The sequence below is a fragment of the Pithys albifrons genome, chromosome 17 (genome assembly GCF_047495875.1).
Source record: "Pithys albifrons albifrons isolate INPA30051 chromosome 17, PitAlb_v1, whole genome shotgun sequence".
Classification (NCBI taxonomy): Eukaryota; Metazoa; Chordata; class Aves; order Passeriformes; family Thamnophilidae; genus Pithys; species Pithys albifrons.
In genome coordinates, this window is record NC_092474.1 from 198,526 (window position 1) to 221,565 (window position 23,040).

Here is a 23,040-nt window from a genome sequence, read left to right on the forward strand (position 1 = left end):
TTTGTGGTGTGGTTTTATTTTCAGAGAGGTCTGGGGCTTAACTGGGATCGTGTAATGTTTTTGATTTGAACTTGGGTTGCCTTTAAAGCTTTCTCAGAACCACTGAGAAACTTCCTTATCTCCCTATGTTTTACACAATTGAAACGTTCCCTATGTAGAAGTCTTTCTTCTCCAGTTAAAATTTGGGAGTTTATGCTGTTCATCTTGTGTTCACAGTACAGTGCTCAGTTGCTGGGAAATGCCTCCAGAATTCAGCGGGTGTGTAACGTCTGGTTGGTTGGGACCAGAACAAATTCAACAGTTAGAACGTGGGGCAGTTTAAACGTTAAAAATGAGGTTCAGAAGTGTCCACGAGGACACGGTGCTATTACCTGAGCAGCCGAGCACTGTCCGGGCGGTGCAGTGCGGCCCAGAGGGCGCCGGGGGGCGCTGGCGGGTCTGTCCCTGCTGGGAGAACCTTTGGCATCGCCTCATCCCAAAAGGTAACACTTGCGCGGGGGGCGTTTTTGAAACCAAACTTGTAATATACCTAATTAATTCTCTGACAACAGTTTAGAAAAGAATCTGGAGAAGTATTTTCCACAGCATCCTTGTTCTTATGATTTATGCGGGGTAAAAACTTCCTCAGATAAGTTATAGGGAAGGTCAGATGTATCCCATCAAGGATAGAAAGGCAACAGAAACCCTCCCAGGGAGGGTGGGGAGCAGACAGGTGGGTGGGTTTAGTGGATTTAGTTCACTCAGCAGCTGTAACCAGACCCAAAAGCCTCCTGAAGCTTTGCAATAGAAAAGGCCTGAGTCTATTTTTCATCTAAAATAATGACGCTCATATGGACATTTTTAATATTAAAAAATGTGGTTAGCAAAACTAATTACATTAAATAGATCACTTTTGTGCAGAAAATGAGCATAAACAATTTAAAATTATTTTTCCCCATGTGAAAGTTCTACCGCACTGACAGGGACGCAGTTTAAGAACATTAAGCATTGCTGGGGCTTATTGGAGTTCAAACGCTTTGGTGTCAGGAATAAAAGGAACAAATGCAGGGACCTTGTCCCCTCACAGACCTGCTCCTGGCTGGCACAGCCATCCCTTGTGTGTCCTGAGGGGCAGTGGGCGGGGCAGGACCAGCTGCTCTTGTACACAGCAGCTACTGAAATAGCAGGTGGGTCAACAGTTGCTGTTCCTGCAGAGTCATCCAAAAAATAAGAAAGCCTTTGCCAAAGGGCTGCAGCCGATGTGACTTTCCTATGGCGACTTAAAGCCAAGAGGCAACATAAGTAGGCAGGGGCATAATTAATCCTACGGGGCCACGCGTGTGATCGACTGCTCTGACCAGAGGAAGGCTCTGAAGGTGATGTGGCACCATCCATGAGCAGGTACAGGGACCACCACCAGGTGCTTTAGAAAACCCAGTGCTGAAGGTTTCCAGACCTCCCAGGGGTGACCTCCAAAGCAGTACCTGCTCCCCAGCGTGTTTCTTTTTTTGCCATTAAGTCCAAAAAGAGAAATGATGGTACCCCTTGGGGTGCTGCGAAGTGTCTCAAAGCAGAGCACATCTCTCTGCTGCTCCTTCCTTGGCAGGAGCTGAGCCCTGGGAGGCAGCTGGGCCTCAGCCACTGTGCTGCACTGGGTCAGCATGCAAGGGGTGTCACAGGAGGGGTTTGTCATGTTCAGAACAGATGCTGTGGCCTAAAAACTGGCAGTTGCGGCTCTGGGCACTGCCTGGAGCAGCTGATGGGGTGTTGCTTGTCCATTCCCAGGCTGTTCACAGCTCCTGTCACCTGGCCCAGGGGCTGTGACTGTGATAACAGTGGTGTGGCTTCTCTGGACACCAGCAACTACCTGGCTTCAGAGGATGGGTGGGTGGATGGATGGATGGATGGATGGATGGATGGATGGATGGATGGATGGATGGATGGATATCTGCTCATTTATTTAAAGATCTTTGAATGAACACAGCTGAATGTTCCTGCTTTTGTAATGGCTCTGTAGCTCCGGCTTAATTAACGTCTGGAGTTCATGGAGGCGCTCCCAGGACTGTGAGAAGTCATCAGGTCCCTCCCCACAGCCGCCAGTGGGGGGGACACTGGGGTGCCCTGGGTGCACCATCAGTTCAATGGTCACTGTCCTGCCCTGCGGTGCTGGTGCCCTGGCCGTGACCTCCAGGATGGCAGAGTCGATGGCACTGCAGATGCTGCTCACAGACATGTTCTTGCCCATGGTGCTCAGGCCTATGTAAATATCTGGCCACCTGGAGCCAGAGGAGGGAACATGGATATTAATGCTACTGAGGTAGGTAAAGAGCTGTGTTACATCCAGTGGATTAGGAATCAAAATTTACCTAAAATTTAAGACAGAAAAGGGGAAGGGGGATTTTAAAACTTTTAACTGTAAACAAAAGTGAAACCAGAACCTCAAGCCAGTCATGTTTTTTCTTTCCTTATTGAAATGAGGGTCCTGTTTCCATCAGCAGTTCTGCAGTGACAGAACCCTCAGCAGTGCTGCTAGGGCAGTACTGACATACACTGTGTCACAGCACATGGGTTGTTTGGCATCTCTGAGCTTACAGGTACATTTTGTTGGCCCAAAAGGGAAGACCAGAGCTAAACAGCAAAATGTCACACTATCATAATTACTTAAACCTGAGTAACAACCCTCAGCTAAGTAGAAAAAAAAGTGCCTGAAATAAAATGGAAGCCACTCAGCTAAAGAAGAATGGATCACAAGAGCTGTAACAACTGGACAGAGTGTTACTACCAGAGGACAGCTACAGGCTGGTTCTCAGTAGCGTCCACACAAACCTGTTTTCAAATCTGGCTGCAAACATCAGTCCTAGTGTGGCCTGTCCAAGCCCAGGAGGGCTGAGCAAGTGCATGTGAGGGTAGAATGAGAAGCTTTTGGAAGAAACCAAGGCTGGAGTCTTTACCTGCATGATCAAAGAGCCCAGCTGAACACTCAGCTCGTCTTGAAAAGAGTTTGCAGGACTTGGGAGAATTTGAATTGTGACCAGAGTACCCTTGCCCACACCTCGGTGCTGTGCAGGGAGCAGAGCGTTGTGCTCTCCAGTCTCACAGACCAATTCCAGGGGCTCTGCCTGTCCTTCTGCGCCGGTGCTGAAGTCGAGCTGCAGTACTGAGTTCCCCGAGCCCTCAGCCGACTGCGCTCTCCGCCTTTCCCTGGGTTATCACCCCACATTCGTGCTCTGGGAAGAGCGGCCACGGCGGGGGCGGAGCGGGGCGGGCACAGACACAGCCCCGCACTGCCCGGTTCCGCAGCGGGGGCTCCCGGAGGTTCCCCCGCGCTGTCCCAAAAGCTGCCTTGCTCTCCTTCTAAACCGCGCGGGGAGTTGCTGTGCCCTTCCCTCCCTCAGACAGGGGCTGGGGCACGGCCCGTGGGCTCTGGAGCAATGGACGGGGCAGGGGGAAATGCCAGCCCGCTGCTGGTGTTCACAACCGATTCCAAAAACAAATCCAAAAAAACAACTTCTTCAGTGGACTAAGTAACGAAATGGACCCAAAGGACAGGTGACTGCGAGGATATCCAGTGAAGTGTCCTTAATCTACAAGACACTGTTTAAGCTGTTAAGACAAGTATGTTATCGAGGGAAAGGCTGAGCTTTCCGGGCTTGACCCCCGGGGGGCAGGACGCTGACAAGGCTGTTTGCTCAGAGCAGTGACCGCCAGCTGTGGCACTGTGAGCTCTCCTGCTTCTTGCTTCCCCTTAACGACAAACACTTGTTTCTAGTTAGTCTCTTTCCTGGTACTTTCTCCACTCTGGCAGAGAGATAAAAAGTTATTCCTTGAAAACTTTCCCTAGATAATACTTTTAATATTCCAGCGTCGATGCAGCATTTCTCCGGCCATCCCAGATGCCAGGCTAATTAGGCCTCACTAGGAAGGCTGAGAAACATAGCCTGAAAAGAACATTCCTTTTCAAGTGGGAAGTGAGTCATCTCTCTTCAGACAGAACTTCCTAAGCCCTAGTGCCCCCAGCACTTTTGTACTCCTCCTGACTCTCTGTAAGCCCTGAAGAGGAAAGAACAAGGTGGTGTTCCATTTTTGAATTATACTATCAGGAGCAGATAAGATCTGAAAGCTTTACTACAGAAAGGATGAGTAATGCCTGTCTTACCTTATTCCATGCTTTGTAAACACATCTACTGTGTTAAAAGAATCTTCTTCTACTCCCAGATAAAATTCCATCAGGGATGGTGGAATCCAGTCACAGTTATGAAGGCCTGGCTCTACTGGGACACGTGTGTACTTAATCCCATATTCCTCCAGCACCTCTGCAAACACATGCCTGACCTCTGCAAGTAAAACCAGAGACACCATGGTCAGGAGTGGGATGACCAGCTCATGGTGTCCCCTGTGTGCTGTTAGCACAGAGGCTTCTTTCCTTCCCTTGTTTATCTTCTGCTGAAACGGTTTTCTTCATCTGGATGGGAGTCACCTTCTCTACTGGAGATATTTCTCCCTCAGTATCTGCTGTAGGTGCCTTGTAATTCCTCCTTTCAGCTTTGAGCATTTAGTCCAGCCACTGCTTCTAAGTGAGTGACTCTGGTCTTGGAGCGCACCAGAGGTGACTGTGCTGTCAGGAACAAGTTCTTCATCAAGTAAGTGCCTGCACAGCCAGAGCAATATTATCCAGAGGCAGTTCAGGGCAAACCTGGATTCTTTTTTTACTCAGTTTTCCATCTCTGTACCAGAGAGACTTTATTTTCAAAACAAGGACAAAAGGTACTTGCTCATCTCTTAAACATGCTGAGACCTGCAGGGAGGGACTGGGATGGAAATAACGAGGATGGCGCTCTTGTGGCACCTGAGTGAGCCACCAGCTTTTGCAAACTCCAGCATTCCAGCTTAAACTAGCAGGCTCTGCTGGCTTTGGTCTGCCTCCTTCCGTGTGGGTGGGAGCATGGAATCAGGATGCTGAGGTGAAGCAGAGATCCTTGGAGGAAAAGGTGGAACCTGGGCCATTTGTGCCATGAATCCCCTGGTGCTGCTACAGGAGGACCCAGAGCTCCAGGCAGACGGTTCAGGCCCAGGCAGGACCGTCTCCCCAGGGCCCAGGTGGGAACACTCAGACTGCAACTGCAGAGCAAGGGTCTTACAGTGGGGTTTGTTTATTGCCCAGACAGGAAGCTGTGGCAGGGGGAGACCCTCTGAGTGACTCTCTGACTCCGTCACCTGCTTGGCACTGGCAAGAAGAGGATTTCCTTCTCACCTGGGAGGACGTGGACGTGCTGGTGCCCATCCATGTGAGGAGGTAGGTGACCTGTCAGATCGTGGAACAGCTCCACCTGGGCCTTTAGCTCCTGCTTCACCTGTGCAGCAGAGAAGGGGCAGAGCAAGACCTGTCAGCAGGTTGAGAGCAGGAGAGGGGAGGGGCTGCTGGGACATCACTGGGCAGGAGTGGGGACCTGGCCCTGGGAGGCACCAAGAGCTGTGATTATAAATGGAGGTGCAGCACTGCTGGGCTGCCCAGAGCCTCCCCAGGCATGGGGCTCTTTGTAGTACTGGTTATGGGGATGGTGCTGATACTGGGATGTTCTAAAATACATAAGATATTTGAATACCCATACCCCGTAGGCAGTTTTGATCACCGGAACATGTTCATCCTTGCTCATGGGGTAAAACCAGCCATCTCCCTAGAGAACATAAGCTTCTCACAAGGTGATGAAAAGCCTAGTGCCTACTTAGGGCTCTTGTGTCATTTACCCTTTACTGATCTCTAGGGGTTTTGTGCCTGTCCTGCCCCCTGGGATGGGTAGTTAACAGGACATTAGTGTATGCAGGCACTGAAGTGCAGAGGAATGAGTTCTCAAAGGCTGCAGAGCCTGAGGCAGAATGAGGCCCAGCCCTGGAAAGCCACCTCCAGCTGCACAGTTAGGACTCATCTCCAAACTTTCTCACAGCTGGGCTCTGGGAAACGTCACAGTGTTGTGTGCTGGAATCAGTGCAGGAAAGCAAGTGGCACAGTTGTATGCGGCTTTCTCCTACCTCTGACATGTTCAGGAGACCTTTTGATAGAGCTGTTCTGAATCCCATTTTTCCATGGAAGAATCCATCCTGGTTGAGCAGAGAAGAGTTTGTCTTGAGCACCTCACAGACAGGGGAGCCCTCGGAGAGGTTGGCATGAAGGCCTATTGGGATGTTGTATCTGTAACAGGAATGAAATATCTGTTAAGCTTTGCACCTCTTTACTGTTGCCAAGGAGGGGGGGAGATTTCAGTGAAAGAACCAGCCTGATCTTGAAAGTGTTGCTGTACTCCCTGGAGCACATCTTTGTGTCTCTGCTCCGCTAGAAAGGAAAGCAGAGTGACCCTGCCCAGAGCAGACCATCCCCAGGTACCCACCCTGTGCAGTCTGGCAGGGGCTGTTCTGTGAGACCCCCCAGCTCTGCTCCCACCCTAGCTCACATCACAAGCTCTCCTGGACTAAATGCTGTAACTGCACTCAGGAACTGCAGTCACCAGTGACTGACAGAAAAATCTGAACCTTGCAATCTTTTCTAAAGCACTTCATTAGCCCTTGCCAGGTAACCCCTTTACTTGTTCACCCTATTAAAGATGGTACATTTATGAGACATCTGAGTTTTACGTGACAACTTCTAAAGGTGCCCTTAAGTAGAATCCAGTCATATACAAATAAACAGTGCCCAAAGCAGCTGTTATGGCAACAGCACAGGCTACAATGTACATACTGTCTGAGCTGAAGTGTTCCCTCATCCACGGGGCTGCATCTGGAATTGCCTGCAGCGTCCAGGCTCCTGTGTACTCTCAGTGAGTGACAAGGCTGAGCTGTACAGAGCAGCACCTCTCTGGCATATTCAAAGGATTGGTGCAGGGAGGCTCACAGTGCTAAGGAAGCACAAGAGTACAGAGTTGCACTCTAAAAAATTTTCTGTAAAAACAAACTCTGGAGCTGCTGTACTGCAGAGCCCCCCTCAGCCACAGGGCTTGGTGGAGTGATGGCGTTTCCTTCTTGCTCTGTGCTGTGGGTTCCCCTACAAGAACAGGACTTGGGAGTGCTCATATCTGTGCTGGGTCTTATTAGCATTTCTGGAAATCCTCAGAATCAGTAGCCCAAATGATGCTTTGAAACTTTTTCCAAGACAACCCCTGGCCTCTGGCTGACCCAGTGAGTGCATGATAGAACTGCAATGTTCACCTCGGCTGCCCAGTCTGAGTCACAGTGCACAGCAAATTTCAAGACAACAAGTCTGGGATGGTTTAAATCCTTCTTTGAACTTCTGCATGGAGCTGCTAAAACCAGGACTGGTCTGTCCCTGGTACAGCCCTTCTACCACTTGGAGGAAAACCAATCAATCTCCATTCAGGCAAAGTGTGCAAAAAGCAGATCTTCCCCTTCTCTCTGGTGCCTTGACACTGACTACTGAAGGACCAAGTTACTGGAAACAGGATTGTGGGTGGGTTGGACCAAGTCAGAGTCATTCAGCTCCTTCAGGTTCTAAAGCTTTGACTCTCACAAGAGTGAAAGTGTTTCCTGGCTTCTCCACGTCTTCTGCTCCAGGGGGACGGTGCAGTCAGTTGCTGGATACTATTCCTCAAAGACATAAACGTTAGGAGGCAAGGCCTATGCACAGCTCTGTGGAACAAAATGAGTCCATGTCTTTCCAGTCCACTGTGTGATTAGGGAGTTCAAATGTTTGTAAATGGAACAAAAGAGCTTGTGGGGAGAAGGGTCCCTGCTGGTTTTTCTGAACTGGTGATTTCTTTGCAGCAGGGCCTGATTGTTTCATTGATGATAAATGTCTCTCTGGTCGTCATTCCTGGGGCGTGAGCATGTGGCACAGGCACAGTAACTCCACAAGTGCAAGGTGCTGTCCTTGGGAGTGTGGCAGCTGATGGCAGGGCAGGAGGCAGCTACAGAACAGCTTCCCCTCCATCCCGGGACCTGCTGGGCACCCTGCATGAGCCCAAAGGCAGAGGGAGATCCTGTGGGTTTGTTTCGGTTTTTTCAGAAGTCCACCCCAGATTCTTTTTCATGTCTTTGGGAAGCTCTGACTGCATCAGCTGGAGCACTATTTGTGCCACAGCCACTGCTGTTTGTAAGAAAAAAGGATTCATGTGTTACCATGAATCAGCAGAGGGACTTTTTTTGTTGAGTACTCTCCTTCTCATGTGTTGTGGGAGGGTAAGAAATGAATAGCTGAGCCTCTCAGTGCTGTCTCCCAGGAGCATCAAATGAACTGCCTCCGATTGTGCAGTGCCTCAGATGCTGGGAGGGAAGCTATTTCCAGGGGAAGGCAAGACCCTTGACAGCTGTGGGACAACGAGGAGCCAAGTGCTGCACTGGGGAACGTGAGAGCTGCTCCTTGCCTGAGCCAAAACCAGCCCCAGGGCTGAGGAATGTGCGGAATGTGGAAGTGCAGAGAGAGCTGGCCTTGTCCTGGCTGTAAGGGGAGAACCTGACTGTAACGTTAGAGTGTGTTTCTGAGCTTTGGCCAACACCAGCTGAATAACTTAATAGTTTTCTCCTAGAGTTAGTCCTGGCTGGTTTGACAGACTGCTCATGCTGAGGCATCTAATGAGGAATTGCTCCTGTTTAATGGCTCTGGAACACAGGGACTGAAACCAAAACTCAAAGTGCAGCACGTGAGAAACTTTTTCAGAAATACTCCTCTGTGGGAGGTGCACAGCAGAAGAAGTGTTAAGGATTTGGGAAGGAGGACAATGCAATGGGTTCTGCTGCAAGCCAGCTCTATTTCCCACAGACTGCTACACCCAAGGGACTAACTGTGCTGAGTGCCTCTCACTACTGAAATGCAGCTCCTGCAACCCAAGAGCAATGCCAAGGCAGGTTGCCTTGTAAAAAAGGCAGGCAGAGAAGCCAGGTTGTGGGAATATCCTGAAAGGACTCCTTTTTCAGAGTGCAGATGATCGTTTCTGCTACACAAACATACTTTGTAGTTGCCCATATTTTCTGAAAGGCTGTAAAATATCTGTTATTTTGTTGGCTGAAGTAGTGAAGCAGAGACCAGCAGCTCAAGCAGCTCATATGGCATGTGATGCTGCCCTGGGAACAGAGCTCAGCTGTTGTGGGCTTGGCCTCATACCCACTGCTCTGCCCAAGCCCTTTCCAGAGGGGACAGGGTGAGCCCTGCTGCTCACTACTGGGCAGGTCTAACTGCTAATTGCTCATACGAGATCCAAAATAAAAGGGTTGGCATTGGGCTTCAGACAACAGCTTAGTTTCTGCAATAAAAACACTGCAGTAACAGCTAGCATTGCCAAAACAAAATGATGCTGAGGAATCTGCTTTGGTGCTTGTTTTAAGCAGCAGTGCTCCTTCCACAACCTGTTTGGAGAAGGCCGTGTCTGTATGTTTCCAAGTCCATCCCAGTGCTCTGGAGAACGCACAGGGGTTCAGTTCACTCCTGATAAAGACAAAGGAGTGTCTACAAGTGTGTGCTCCTGCAGCATGAGCAGCACTAGATTGGGCTGCCTGGAGCTCGTTGAGAAGAGGTTCAGGCCAGCAGCTTCTGCAGCCACTGAGGTTATTCTGCAAGTGAGCTGTCTGCACCCAAAGTTGGCTGTTAAACCAGCTCACCATCCCATGCAGAGGTGGGGAAAAAAGAGGGGTGGTGGGGAGAAGGACATACCCTTACAACAGGTGCTACAAGGGGCAAGAAGGAATTCAGCCTGGAAAGATTTCTGAGTCAGCAAGCCCAGTCCAGCTATCAAAGAGAGGAAATACAACCAGCTAAACTGCTTCCTTTTCAAGTAGTTGCTTGTTTTGCCACACGGGGCTCTGAACAAACGTCGCTGCCAAGGCAAAGGGTTCTGTGCAGCTGCAATCCCTGCTCATTCACTTCCTGAGCCGTAAGGGGACTCTGCAGATGGTTACTGTGCTGAGTCACTCTCTAAAGTGCCCACCAGCTTTGTGCATTTCTGAGCTTGGTGGATGAGTAACAGTGTTGTGGGTCCTGCCTGGCCATGGCTCAGGACTCTGTGCAGCTTCTGTGTTCCTGGGAGGAGCTGCAGTGGCTGTGGGAATTATGAGATTCACTCCACACAGTCCCAGTTGTCTTACTGGAGGCTGCAAGCTCTGGCATAAGCATGGCAATTACCCTTTTCCTTGATGAGTAAACAGATCCCACCTTCAACATCCTGTTTGTATCATCCAGGAAATTACTGTTCATCAGGTTTCAGCCCAAGTGTGACACAAGTCAGTGTCTCATGTAAATATCTTTATCCAGATATCCTGCTTCACTAAAATCCAAGTGTTTGAAGCCAGACAAAGCAAGGCAATTCTTTGTGCAAAAGTGTGCATGTTTTAGTTTCTCCATGTTGGCATTTGCATACCTCCCCCTATTTCCACCATTCAGCAAACTGTAAGATCTGTCTTTCATCAAATAGCATCTTTGCTTGCTCTATTACTGCTAAGGACTTATTTCTGCTGTAAGGAATGCTCCAAAGCCTCTGCAGTGTTAAGCACTGGTGCTGTAACATAGCTCAGGGACTTGAGTTTCTGTTGTAATCACATCTTTGTATCAAGTGAAGCTCCTGTGTCTGTAAACTGACATCAGCAAAAAGTGCTGTTACCAGTAAAGTCAATATGATCTGGAATTATAGTTTAAGGCCTCAGATTGGACTACACCCCTATCCAAACACAGTTCAGCAGTGGAGCTGTCTGCTGTGTGATTAACAGTCACAGAAACGGGTGATGAGAAAGCATAAAAGATTTCTAGATTAGTCAGATGTTAACTGGGAGGGTCAGAATTAAGCCACAATTTAAACACACATTTTGCAATTAGTGTTGAGATGGGAAAGGAAGTGAAAACATAGAGAGCAATTAAATGTGGTTTGGTAGATTCTTCTGTTAAATGTACCCAGATGTTGTGGGGGCTTCAGCTTTTGTGTAGCTGATGTTCAGCATTTAAACTGCAAAAAAACACCCAGGAAGACTGAGGTTGTGTTCTAAAATATCTCACTCTTCATCAAGTATTCAGACACAATCATGTGAAAAAGAGTAATAATACTCAGTGACAAGGGAGCTGCTTGATATAAAGGGGAGAGCTGAGGGGATAAGGCAGCAAACTATCTTAGGTGCTTCTTTCTATCTCTGTATTTCCAAGGAAACATGAGGGGATCTATTCATTTCAGGTTTCAGAATAACCCTTACAACTTTTGGGAAAGGCTCTGCAATAATCACCAGGAAGACTGGCTGACTTCAAGGTAGGGCTTGCTAAGTAGAAAATTTAGATTATCTTATATGGATAACCAGGAAGTCACAGTCAGTCAGTGCCCCATGAAGAGAAAAGTTTTGAGTTACTCAGAAAAACTTCAACCCACAATGTGGTCTGTTCTCCCACCTGCTGTTCTGGTTTGGTTTTTCTCTGGCAGTTGCTGTCAGTAGGTTTGCTATTTGGTGATGGATCAGGGCTCTGCAGGAACTTCTCTGTTGCCTGAAGTGAGTGGTTCCCTTCTTTGAGCCCAGTTGTGACAATGAACGAGAAAAGCCCAAGCACCTGAGTCTGGATGGTAGGAAAGCTGTATTTTTTTACTGCTTGGTTCTGCTGTTCTGCAGTTAGTTTGTGTTAGAGCTGCTACAAAGACCTGCTGATTATCATCAGATTTCTGCCAAGGCTTCTAATCAAAACTCAGGGCAACAGATGGTACACCCAGAAACCTACGGAATTATTGTGAAAATGAAAGGAACAGTGCAATTTCAGAGGAACTGTGCTCATTTCTGAAGGAAGCTGAGTCCCACCTTTGCAGAGCAGCTTGAGGTGCTTAGGGAGGAAAAGTTGTCCTGCTACCAAATAGCTTTACCCGTCTCCAACTAACTGAAAACCAGGTGAGAAGAGAGAGCTCAAGACTTGCAGTGACAAGCCACCATGTCACAGACAGTTAATCAAGAACCACTCAGATAATCTCCCCAGCCACAGAAGCAGTCCATCCCTCTGACACTCCTGCACACATGCACCATACCAGGTTGGCACTCTGGTGCAAAAGACAGAATTCCACAACACTGGAATACACCTCAGGAAAGAACAAGCTGTTTTCTTCAAGCCTTTTCCCTCCACTTTTCCTGCTTACACCACTGGTCAAGGCTGAAGAGGGAAAGAGAAACCTGGGGAGGGGAAAAAAAAGGGGAGGCTTTCACCCCATAAAACACAAACATCAAGCAAGGGTAAGAGGGAATAACAGTGGCAAGGCAGTCAAGTAAGGGATGCTTTCTGATTTTTGCACCACAAGATGAGGAGGATTCATTGACATTTCTAGCAAGTCCAACCTATTTGGCATCTGTGTATAAAGAGAGTTTGCAACAGAAGAACAAACACCTCAGGGGTGACACAGGAGTTTGTTTGCACACACAGGTACCGAGTAAGCAAATATGTACCAGCAGCAGCTGAAGCTGGGCTTGCATTAGAACATGAGGAACCCTTTTTCCCACACCTGCAAATGCCCCCTCATGGCTGGGCAGGACTGAAAACAGCTGCAGAGAGTTACACAAGTGAGGAACTGCAGAACCCGCACTATTGGTCTCCAGTGCTGGCAGATGTTCCCAAAGTCACCCTGCTTATACACTTAGAAATAGATTTAAACCCATTTCATTCACATCCACAATTCAAAATTACCCCCACCCCCAAGAAAAAAAATGGAATTGTAGCAGCAGGCTGCTGTCACCCGCACTCCAACCTGGCTTTTCGCACCCAAACCAAATGTCAGCACAAGTGTCATGACCTGGATTGAAAGATGCCTTTTAAACCTCTGATTACATGGCCTACTTTCTGGCCATGGAAATGAGGCCAGGTGGATTCCATTTTAAGAGCCTTCTAAAGACCATGGCTGAAATAGCTGACAACATTACCAGATCACTGGGCCTTAAAGGGTTTCACAGTGCCTCTGTATCTGAGAGAAGTCCTGGCTTTGTCTCTCTGTTTTCCATTTCATTTACTAACAGGAGTCGAGGAATCTCAACAGTGTTGAGCCCTCCCCTTATCATTCCCAGGCAGTTCCTCTCCGCGTGTTTTTGTGGAATCTCTAACCTTTTTACAGAGCAGTCTGCCACTAACACCACACCTCTGGCTTTCCTCCACCATCCTACACTGAAGAATCCACAAAGCAATTTCCAAGTACCCCTAAAATCACACCAAATTGAAGAGAGATGTTGAAGGAGAACAAGAACAGCAGCATTCTCAGGAAACTGCCCCCTGCGGCAGCTGCCTTGGAAGCAAGAGTATGTCCTGAAAGAGAGAGTAACAGGGTTGAGAAACAATTTAGGAAAGCAGAAAAGCAAAGGAGCTGTACTGGTACTAAACAAACAGACCAAGACCTTATGCTTCAAAGTGCCTGCCCACTCCAGAGCTGAAGCATTAGCTGGGTTTTACCTCCTAAATACAAGTAATGCTTCCTATTAAAGGATTTGCTGGCCTAGTCCATGAGACTGCCACACAGCATTTGATCTGCTGCAGAGCTAACTGTGCCAGCAACCTCTGAAGCTGGTGAAAAGTAAAGGTGGTAGGTACGAGGTATTAACCCCCTCTTTACGTATGCAGTTTTTACAAATGCATTTATCAAGTCCAGAATTAATAGAAATATTTATGCGCTTTTTTGGAAGGGTTTCTGGGGTGGGAAAAAGTCAAGTTTTCCACTGCCCAGATTTATAACTAAGCCCTGACAGAATCACACCTTTCCCTGATTCTGCAATGAGCCTGGCTGACCTTGTGTTCATCCTGGCTGAAATGGATCAAATTAAATGAGATTTAAAGATTTGTGCTTTTATGCTTTAATAGTTTTAGGGGTAACAGATTGGTCTGAGTATATAATGTGCACTTTCATTCTGATGATGCATCTTTTAGAAGCGTGTAAAGAGGAAGTCTAGCAAATCCAAATTCTACTAGACAGATTGTGTAAGTGGCTTCCTGTTCTGAGGGGGCATAAAGGTGTAATGATGGCTAATACCAGCGAAAGATCATTATGGGTATGGTTGGCAGGTCCCTGAAGAGAGTAAAATGTGCCTGAATCCAGTTTTCTTTTACTAGCCTGAACTATGATACAGTGTTTATTTGCGGCTACTAAATACTAAATTTTCCAGGCTTGGCTTTCCGTGGAGGCTGTGGAGGCAGTCCCCAAGGGAGCCAAAGAAAGCAGCTTACCTCCTTGCCAGCTTGGCTGCATCTGCTGCAGCGCTTCCGTTGACTAGAAGGGACACGTTAGATATCGCACCGGCCAGGAAACAGTCCACGATGCCCTGGTTTCTCCGAGGACAATAGCCAAAGTCATCTCCAGTTATTATTAGCTTCACCTGAAGCATCCTTAGCTGTCATCCCTAGCAAAAAAGTAAAGGAGGTTAAATGGGAGCACTCGGCAGTCTGCGGATCAGCGGCGAACAGGAAAAGCCGGGCTCACCGGGGGCGAACCCGGCCGTGACTCAGCCCTGCCTGACTCTCCTCCTGCCGCACCTCAGCGCGCCGCTGGCTGTGCAGAGCCGGGCTGGCCCAGCCGTGCCGGGCCGTGCCCCGGGGGAAGCCCCGCCCGCACTGTGCCCCGCCCGGCACGGGGCACGGGCCAAGGGTCAGGGGCTCGGGGGGTCGATGTCACCGACCGCGGGCGCGTCAGGGGCTCGGATTCCGTGAGGCGGGCACAGCCCCGCCCGCCGAGCGCAGTGCGATGGCCCGAGCGCGGATCACCTGAGGCCACCCCGCAGCCGTGACGTGCCGGTGCGGGCCGTGTCCCCGAGGACAGGCGGGACGGCCCTCCCTCCCTCCGGCCCTCCCGCCGCGGCGGGGGCAGTGGGGCCCGCCGGCCCTCCCGTACCTCCGCTGCGGCCCGGTCTCGGCCCCGGGGGGTGGCTGGCCCCGGTGGCAGAGCTGTGGCCGCCGCGCATCCCCCCGGCCCGGCGCTGCCGAGCGGCCACAGCCGGAGCCCCCGCGGGCCGGGCCGGCCCCGCCGCAGCAACGCCGCCTCCGAGCTCCGAGCGCGCCCGGCACCGCGCAGCGCCCGCCGGCGGCCCCTGGCGGCACGGCACGGTACGGTTTGGCACGGCACGATACGGCATGGCATGGGAGGGCACGACACGGCATGGCTCGGTACAACATGGCATGGCATGGCACAGCATGGCATGGCACAGCCCCGTACGGCCCAGCTCGGCACAGTAAGCCACGGCATGGCCCAGCTTGGTATGGCACGGTCCAGTATGCCACAGTACGGTATGGCCTGGCATGGCCTGGTACAGCACAGCACGGTATGGGAAGTCATCTTCACTTATTATTAGCTTCACCTTCCTTCAGATACTTCAGGCCCTCCATCAGATACTTGCATACGTTAATGAGATCCCTTCTCCGTCATCTCTTCTTGAGCCTGACTGTCCTCAGCAAAGGAAGAACCATCGGTTTGGAGACAAAGAAGCACAAATCAGCTAAGGGAATTCAACTGTTTTCACACCTGGAGACGAGGTATGAAACATCTGTATGTGGGGGCATGAACACCTGGTTTTCCAGGTCTGTTTCCTCACAAGGAATTTGGAGTCAGTGAACTGAGGTAGGTTGCACCCTGCTGAGACTCTCATCAGCTGCAGTCCAGGTAGCAACTGCTACAGAACTTTGGGAGGGGAATGTCTCTGCCTCCCATCTCAGAGGGCTCTGCAGCAGAAAAAAGCGTTTCCACTAGCCTGAGGGCACTTTGAGGGGCAGCTAAGATTTGGATGATTATTTGTAAGCATATTTTGAAACTTTGAAGGAGAAAAATAAAAGTAGAATGAGTGGTAGCAATGTTATTCATGGAAGAACTTGGTTCCTAGGCTGTGCTCTCCCTGTAGGCCCTGAAATGGGCAGCACTGGGAGCATGGGAGACTTCTGCTTCATCTGGAGGGGACATCAGCTGTTTGGCACTTTCTGGCTCTTCGTGGGTGCGTAAATGAACAGCGACTACTGGAAATGATGCTGAGAGCTGGAAGCAGCCTTCTGCCTCTCCAAGACCCTTTCTCATAGAAAAAACTTATATGGAATGAAATTCCAAACAGATCATGCTAAAATGCTGTAGAGAACTTGGTAAGTCTTCATTCTGGCAATTCCTGTGAGCATTTCCATCATTTAATAGCTGTATGGCTCTGTTAGAGAAAAGTTTTTCATGCTGTGTAAAGGTTTCCAGTGCCCTTGGCATTTCAGAGGGGATATTTATGCAACTGCTACTTGCTGCTTCTTCTGGGAGACCATCACAGCCTGCCTACATTCCCCAAGAGGCTTCACTTACTGATGAGCACTGTTACTATAAGAGATGAAGTCACCACAACTCTGAAGTAATGTCATGAATCAAAAAAGGTACCCCCTGCCTTTGCAGATCCAAACTCTGTGGTTTCTGCCTCTTTCTAGTACTGTCAGTGCTCCCTGCCCCTGCACAGGTGAGAGGCACTACATAAGAATCTTAGACAAAGCTTGGCTTCTCAGCCTTCTTAACCTTAGTATGTGTTTAATGTTATTAATGGTAACATCCTTCTTAAATATTTAATGCAGTTCCTGGAGGCTTTTCTTTTCCGATTTCATTACTGTTTATCCATATGTCCTTCCTGTGACTGGAAGCAAACAGTCCCCAGCAGGCAAATCTTGCCCCTGTGCCACATGCCCCATGGATGCCAGCACAGTTGATATCCTGGCTGCTGCCAAACAGCCCTTGCAACAACCCCCACCCAGTCCACAGGAAAGTCTCTTACAAATTCAGCCCCGAGCTGGAAGGCAAGGCAGACTTCCTCTGGCTGGTCTCTCCACTCTAATGAAGGCAGGAATATTGGCCAGCATTTTGGTGGAGCTGCATAAGCCGGGACATGTACTAAGCACAGGCTGCATCTTCCAGCTTAACTAAAATAAAACACCCTACCTCATCTTAGTCACAGAAGCCAACAGGACCTCTCTCCATCCCCAAGTGCTTCACTCCTTTTGAGCTTGAATTTCTTTTCCTGAACTTGGAGTTAATCAGTAGCAAATTTAGAGGTTTCCTCTATTTCACAAAAGTATTTCCCAACAATTACTGCTTCCAACAAGCTGTCTGTTTATATAAAAAATGTGTTTTCTATTTCTTGTTCCCTTGACTGCAGCAAATTACTTCATCTGGGACTACAATGGTAGCACAGTAGGGCTTGGTTTGTCTTTTCCTTGCAGGAAATTTTGTTGAAAGTGTGAACTGTAAAAGGTGTTTGAATGAGACAAAGTCAAATCCATTTTTTAAATGAAAGGATGTAAATGTTTTGTTCTCTTCCCCAGCCTCAGAGATTTACAAAATCTTTGAAGTTGCTTCTGGAGAAATACTTAAATTAAAGCTTTTTCAACCCTTCACTGAGGTCGGTTTTCAGAGGAAACAAAACATTTGTGTTCATGCTGTCAGTGCCCATCTCAGTCTCCTCTTGGTAGCAGTGGCATCCCTTGGCCAATTCCAACTCTGCAGCAGAGACAGAGGTCCTGCAACAACCACTGCAGTCCCCAAAATGATCAGGTATAAAACCAACTGTTTAGTTGGCCAGGGCAGGAGTTGCAGGAGGGCACTGTGGTGAGGCGTAGGGCAGAAAGGAGAAGAAAAGGAGTGGACTTTAGCAGAGATTGAGGTAAGTGGCAGACAGAGTGCTGTGGTGCCCAATAGCTGTGGTCTGCAGCCTCTGAGCTGAGCCACCCTGAGCTGAAGTGATGGAATGTAACTGTGACCAGAGCTGGGCTGCAGTGGGCAGGTTTCCTAAAATGCACACACATGATGAGCCTTTGGAAAAGTGATGCTCCCCCTGTGCTTGGCACTGTGTCCAGTTCAGGAAAGACACTGAGGTGGTGGAGCGAGTCCAAAGAAGAGCAGCAGAGCTGGTGAAGGGTCTGGAGCCCAAGTCTGATAAGGAGCAGCTGAGGGGTCCTCAGCCTGGAGAAAAGGAGGCTCAGGAGTGACCTTATCACCCTCTACAACTCCCTGAAGGGAGGGTGTAGCCAGGTGGGGGTCAGCCTCTTCTCCGAGGCAACCAGCGGCAGGACAAGAGGGCACTGTCTCAAGCTGTGCCAGGGAAGGTTTAGGTTGGACATTAGGAAGAATTTCTTCACAAAAGAGTGATTAGACATTGGAGTGGGCTGCCCAGGGAGGTGCTGGAGTCACCATCCCTGGAAATGTTAAAGGAAAGACTGGATGTGGCACCCAATGCCATGGTCTAATTAAGAAATTGGTGTTCAGTCATAGGTTGGACTTAGTGATCTCAGAGGTCTTTTCTGATCTAATTGATCCTGTGATTCTGTGAAAGCAGATTTCCCCAGTCTTACAGGGGTTAGTTGGGCATGTGTGGGCCATTTGGTGACAAGGGAGAGGGTCCCCCCAGCACAACCAGTAAAGAGGAGCCCAGAGAAGAGAGGCATGTTCCCTTTCCCCTCCAGCTGTGCAGTCTGGGTGTTCACAGTGCCAGGGCATGCCAAGTGGATTGGTAGCCCAAGCTCTCAAAGGGCAGAGGATGTAGGTTCTGCCCAGTGTTGCTTGCTGAACTCTGGGAGATGAAAGCAGCAAAGAGCATAGTGCTGAACTGATTTGAAGCTAACTGTATAATGCTGAATAAACACACCCAAAACCTTATGGTTGGTCCCCTTACTCATGACTTGGAATTCACTGCATATATGGGCATCCTGCATTTTGCATCAGCAAAGATGGGAATCCCCAAATTCTGGGGTACATCTGCTGAGAGTTGAAAGGCTTCCCTCACCCCACGTAGCACAGCCAGGCAGTACCTGTCACCTTCCCTTGCCTGTGCCTGAAATACCTGAATTTACACCAGCACAAGATAATGCCAACACCTGACAAGATGTGTGGTCCTACCATGGTGGCTGAAAGTGAAAGGCAAAATTTGCCATCGTGATCTTATTATTAACTTGATACATGGCATTAAGTTATGGAGGACTGTTACAAAACTCAAACCCTTCCTGATGAAGACAGCAGGTCTCTGGTTTATGTATTGCTCAAGGATGGTGAATTTAATCTACTTTCCCTTTTTCAGAGGGTTATTTTCTCTCTGCTGTGTTTCCTTCAGTGTCTAATGTGCGTAAAAATTAATATTTGAATATGAACTAAGCTACAGCATCTGTGATTTCTGACTGGGGTTGAGATGATGTAAAGCCTGCACATTCCTATTCCAGATGCCTCTTCACCTGATGTCGATGTCTATTAAATATACAAAGACTTCTGGCCAAAAAAGAGTTGGGACAGCAAACCCTTCTACTAGTCTATGAAATGATGGGTCCAAAATAGGTACTGTTTAACTGTGTGCATTATTAGCTTAACCTACACTATCTGATTCCATTAACTGTTTGATTGCATTGAAACTCAAGATGTCAGTTTGCCCTCTCTGAAAGTTATTATGCTATCTGGAGTTCATTTCTTGGTATTTATGATGAAGGTTCCTAGAGGAAATTATCTTTAGGCAGAATAACACTTTTATTGAAGTCAGAAAGGGGCAGGTTATATAAAAGATGCTTAGATGTTCAGTGAAATTTTCAGAATTACATTAATATTTACCTAAGATTGAAACAGATGTCTAGAGGTTTTTCCAATCCCACAAAGAACTAAATTATTTTAAATGCTGCCTGAACTGGTATAACATACATTGGATTTTTACATTCTTGTTCTGAAATAGTAAGTTAGCAATCAAAACCACAATTTCAATCCATGCCTACAAATTCTAAATAACTACCTCAGCTACAGTTTACACTGTCAAAACAACAGCAGAGCTAAGCCTGAACCTGGTTTGCACAAATGTTGATTAAGAGCCATTAAAATGAATTAAAGATAACAGAGGCAGGGCCTCAAGTTAAGGGAAAAAAAGAAGAAAAAGCTGTATTTTATATTTAAAGTATTAATGCATAAAACTTTTAATCAATGTCTTGATTTTTTTTTTTTTGCTGGCTGGATCTAGTCTGCACAACCTCTACTTCCAAGCACTTTGCTTCCTAAAGGGATGGAGTGGGGAAGGAAAAAAATGAAGTTGGGAGGATATAGGCTTTTCAGAAGTCACTAGGAGACTGTTGAATCTCCTTTTGAAAATGCAGTCAGACACACTTTCATCTGGGAAAAAGTACTTTCCAATTATCTTTGATTTATGTTTGTTGCTGTTATGAAGGTACACCTTGAGATGATGTTTGGCTTCAATGGCATCAGACTGTCAGCACAAATTAATAGGGCTGAAGCAAGAAAATCTGACGAGTTCTTCTGAATCTCAAAAGCTTACATCAAAAGTGGGAGACAAAAAGATTTTTGCCTAATCAGAAAATGAGTATCAGCAAAGTAGGATTAATCAAGAAACCCATTAGCCAAAATATCTCTGCCAGAAAACAGAACTACTGCCTCCAAAAGTCCCTAGAAGTGTACCATGAGAGGCAGAGGACTCACTGAAGCAGGCTCACTGCTGAGCTTTTGAGAGAAACAGCCTCTAGAAAGTCCAGTAGTACGAATGATAGCCAGAGAGAAGTATCCATGTTATCAGACATGGAAGAAGAGATGGCTGTAGGAGCATGAGTTCCCTCTCCAGAAGAGCTGGTGCTACCAATGAGAACATCAGGGATGCCTCAGCAATGTAACACATGTGAGTTAATCTGGCAGGTCACCTACAGCGATTGTTGTCCTCTCCCAGCATCACTGAAAGCACAAGGAAAATCTCAGCTGGTTGAATGGAAATGCACATTAATTCCTCTGGAGTTCTATGGAGAGATTCTGTGTTCCTGAAGCATCAGTAAGTGGTTGAGAGATGGTGGCAACATTACTGGACAGGATTGCCAGGACTCTGCAGAGCTTTCAAGGAAATACTCTCTACCTCAAAGACTAGAAACAGAAAATAGCAATTAAAAAATCATCCAATCTTTTCCTCCAGATGAAGAAATCTTCAATTTACATATGTGTATGTTATACTATTTTGTCAAATGTCTTCTGCTTATTGAGTTACTCTGTTTCTTCTTATACTACATTAACATCTACTGAATGCAAAAATATGAACAACTGATTTTAGCTATCTAGTCCTTACACAGCTTAGGCTGAGTGATAAGAAATTGTAACTCTATTTTTGGCAAACCATTTTGTTGTCATTTTGATTTGTCTCTGGGCGACAGCATTTTATTTTTACTGTTCACTATTTGTATCAGGTTTAGGGGTCAGTTAGGAGAGCTCTGTTGTAAGATATTCCAGTGGGGATGAATGTTTGATCTGGAGTGAGGTTTATAAACAGCGGTACATCCATGTGGGGTGAAAGGAGGAGACATTAAAAACCCCACAATGTTCACAGGCCTGGTTCTGTACTGTTACTGCCTTGAGTTCAGTGCAGTTCATCCTTATTGATGAAAAGACCAGATGCAGGGAAAAGTCAGTGGAAGAGCTGATATGGGCTTGTTTTCATCTCAAGCACTATTGTCTTCAGAATTGTGCCCTCTCTTTTGCCCGAGGTTCTCAGTCTGAGAAAGAATCCAGGTGTTTTTGCAGCATTCTCTGTAAATCAAAGGCTGTCTACACCAATAGATGCACCAGTGCGTTGTGGGGTGTAGATCAGGCCCAGGAGCTGCCAGCTCTGCTACCTTAGTTGCCAGTCACTGTTTTTGTCATGCAAAGCAAACAGAAAGTTTAAAGCAACTTTAACAAAGGGCAATAAAAAAGGAAACCCTTTCTCTACAGTCTGTTGCTTTGGGCCAGCATACACCCTCTGAAATTTTCTTGTGCCACAGATTTTTCGTCCATGTATGCTGAAAGCATTTGGCAGTGCCAAATCCTGTTTTTCAGGGAGGGCCACTTACACCTACAGCTGCACCTGAGTGGAAATGGCAGGTGTTTTCAAAATCCTTGGAAATCAAGTGTGCACAGGGACTGCAGTGATTGAAGGAAGAAGGTTTTCTAGTTACGTTTTACATTCTCCCCTTCTACAGCACTGTTGAATTATTTGTTCATGTGCATAAACAAGAATCATAATGAGACTCCTACCAAAAAAACTGGTGTTTCCATGACCAGTGTGCAGTCATATAATTTCAGAGGCAATTTTACCTGTGGCTTACAGCAATCTACTGGAAACAATAGTGGGCCCTGTGGCAGTGAGGTGGCTGTTAATTGCCGTGGGTGTGTGGCATTGATGGGTTCTTTGTTGGCAACCGTTCTAACCCAATTATGTTTCTAAAGTAGGACTGAAAAGCATTGTAGGGAGCACCATGTAAATGGCACTAAATGCACTGAGACTGAGCGACCTCCCAGAAAGAGAGACAGGTGCCAGCTAAAGCCCCATATGATTGATTTTCCACGGCTAAAATAGCAACCACAGACATCTGGTTTTGCCCCAGTTATAACAACAGCAGCAAATGTGAGCTGTTGTCTTAGTTGGAACAGCAAGCCTGCTTAGAATGACATAAAAACATGGCATTTGACTATCAATAGGGGGGACCTTTTCCTTTTCTTTGAGTAAATCTTTATACTTCCAGCACTAGGAAATGAGTTTTTAGTCCTGAGAAAAGCAGAGTGGGTGTACACACGTTCCCCAAATGAGCAGATATTTACTCAACTCTAACAGCAGGACCTGCAGGGAGGAGCAGACTTAGATGTGCCACCAGCCAGCACTTAGCTAGAGGTGACCTGAACAGTAGCAGGAGGGGCTGATTGACCCCTTAGTGCCAACTCTGGCTCCTCGAGGCTGCACCTGAACCATTACCTGTGCCTGGGCTGCTGACCCCAGAGCAGGGGTGTCGCTGTGAGAGCATTTGTTCTCTTCCCGGCTCTGATGATAACTGAACAGTCCTACTTGCTGCACACAGAGCCGCCACAGCGCTGCCCGGCGGTGGCACGGCCCGGAGAGAGGGGCCCGGGGGCAGAGGGGCCCGGGGGCAGAGGGGGCCGGGGGGGCAGAGGGGGCCCGGGGGCAGAGGGGGCCGGGGGGCAGAGGGGGCCCGGGGGCAGAGCCGGCCCGGGGGCAGAGCCGGCCCGGGGCAGAGGGGGCCCGGGGGCAGAGCCGGCCCGGGGGCAGAGCCGGCCCGGGGCACAGGCTGGAAGGGGCCATAGGCTCCAGGGGCACAGGTTCCCGGGGGGCACAGGCTCC

The 23,040-nt window shown here is 48.2% G+C and overlaps 1 protein-coding gene and 1 long non-coding RNA gene across 10 annotated transcripts; one reads left to right on the forward strand and one right to left on the reverse strand.

The window, feature by feature from the left end:
* Window positions 1–820: 820 nt before the first annotated feature.
* Window positions 821–14,984, reverse strand: YDJC (YdjC chitooligosaccharide deacetylase homolog). Of its 4 annotated transcripts, none has more exons than XM_071572036.1 (6): window positions 14,796–14,984; window positions 14,135–14,307; window positions 6,007–6,166; window positions 5,231–5,330; window positions 4,136–4,313; window positions 821–2,255 (listed from the first exon to the last, which is right to left on the reverse strand). In XM_071572036.1, the coding sequence occupies exons 2-6, from the start codon at window positions 14,290–14,292 to the stop codon at window positions 1,940–1,942; spliced, it is 912 nt and encodes a 303-aa protein (XP_071428137.1). In that variant the 5' UTR covers window positions 14,293–14,307; window positions 14,796–14,984; the 3' UTR covers window positions 821–1,939. The 4 variants fall into 4 exon arrangements, with proteins under 4 accessions (XP_071428137.1, XP_071428138.1, XP_071428136.1 ...); XM_071572037.1 differs by lacking the exon at window positions 14,796–14,984 and adding an exon at window positions 14,441–14,518; XM_071572035.1 differs by lacking the exon at window positions 14,796–14,984 and adding an exon at window positions 14,388–14,494.
* LOC139679895 (uncharacterized) lies at window positions 14,652–21,816 on the forward strand. Of its 6 annotated transcripts, none has more exons than XR_011699263.1 (3): window positions 14,652–16,027; window positions 16,120–19,232; window positions 19,897–21,816. It is a non-coding gene; the product is annotated as an uncharacterized lncRNA (long non-coding RNA). The 6 variants fall into 6 exon arrangements; XR_011699261.1 differs by having other exon boundaries at window positions 20,101–21,816; XR_011699262.1 differs by having other exon boundaries at window positions 16,120–16,297; window positions 19,121–21,816.
* The last annotated feature ends 1,224 nt before the right edge of the window (window positions 21,817–23,040 follow it).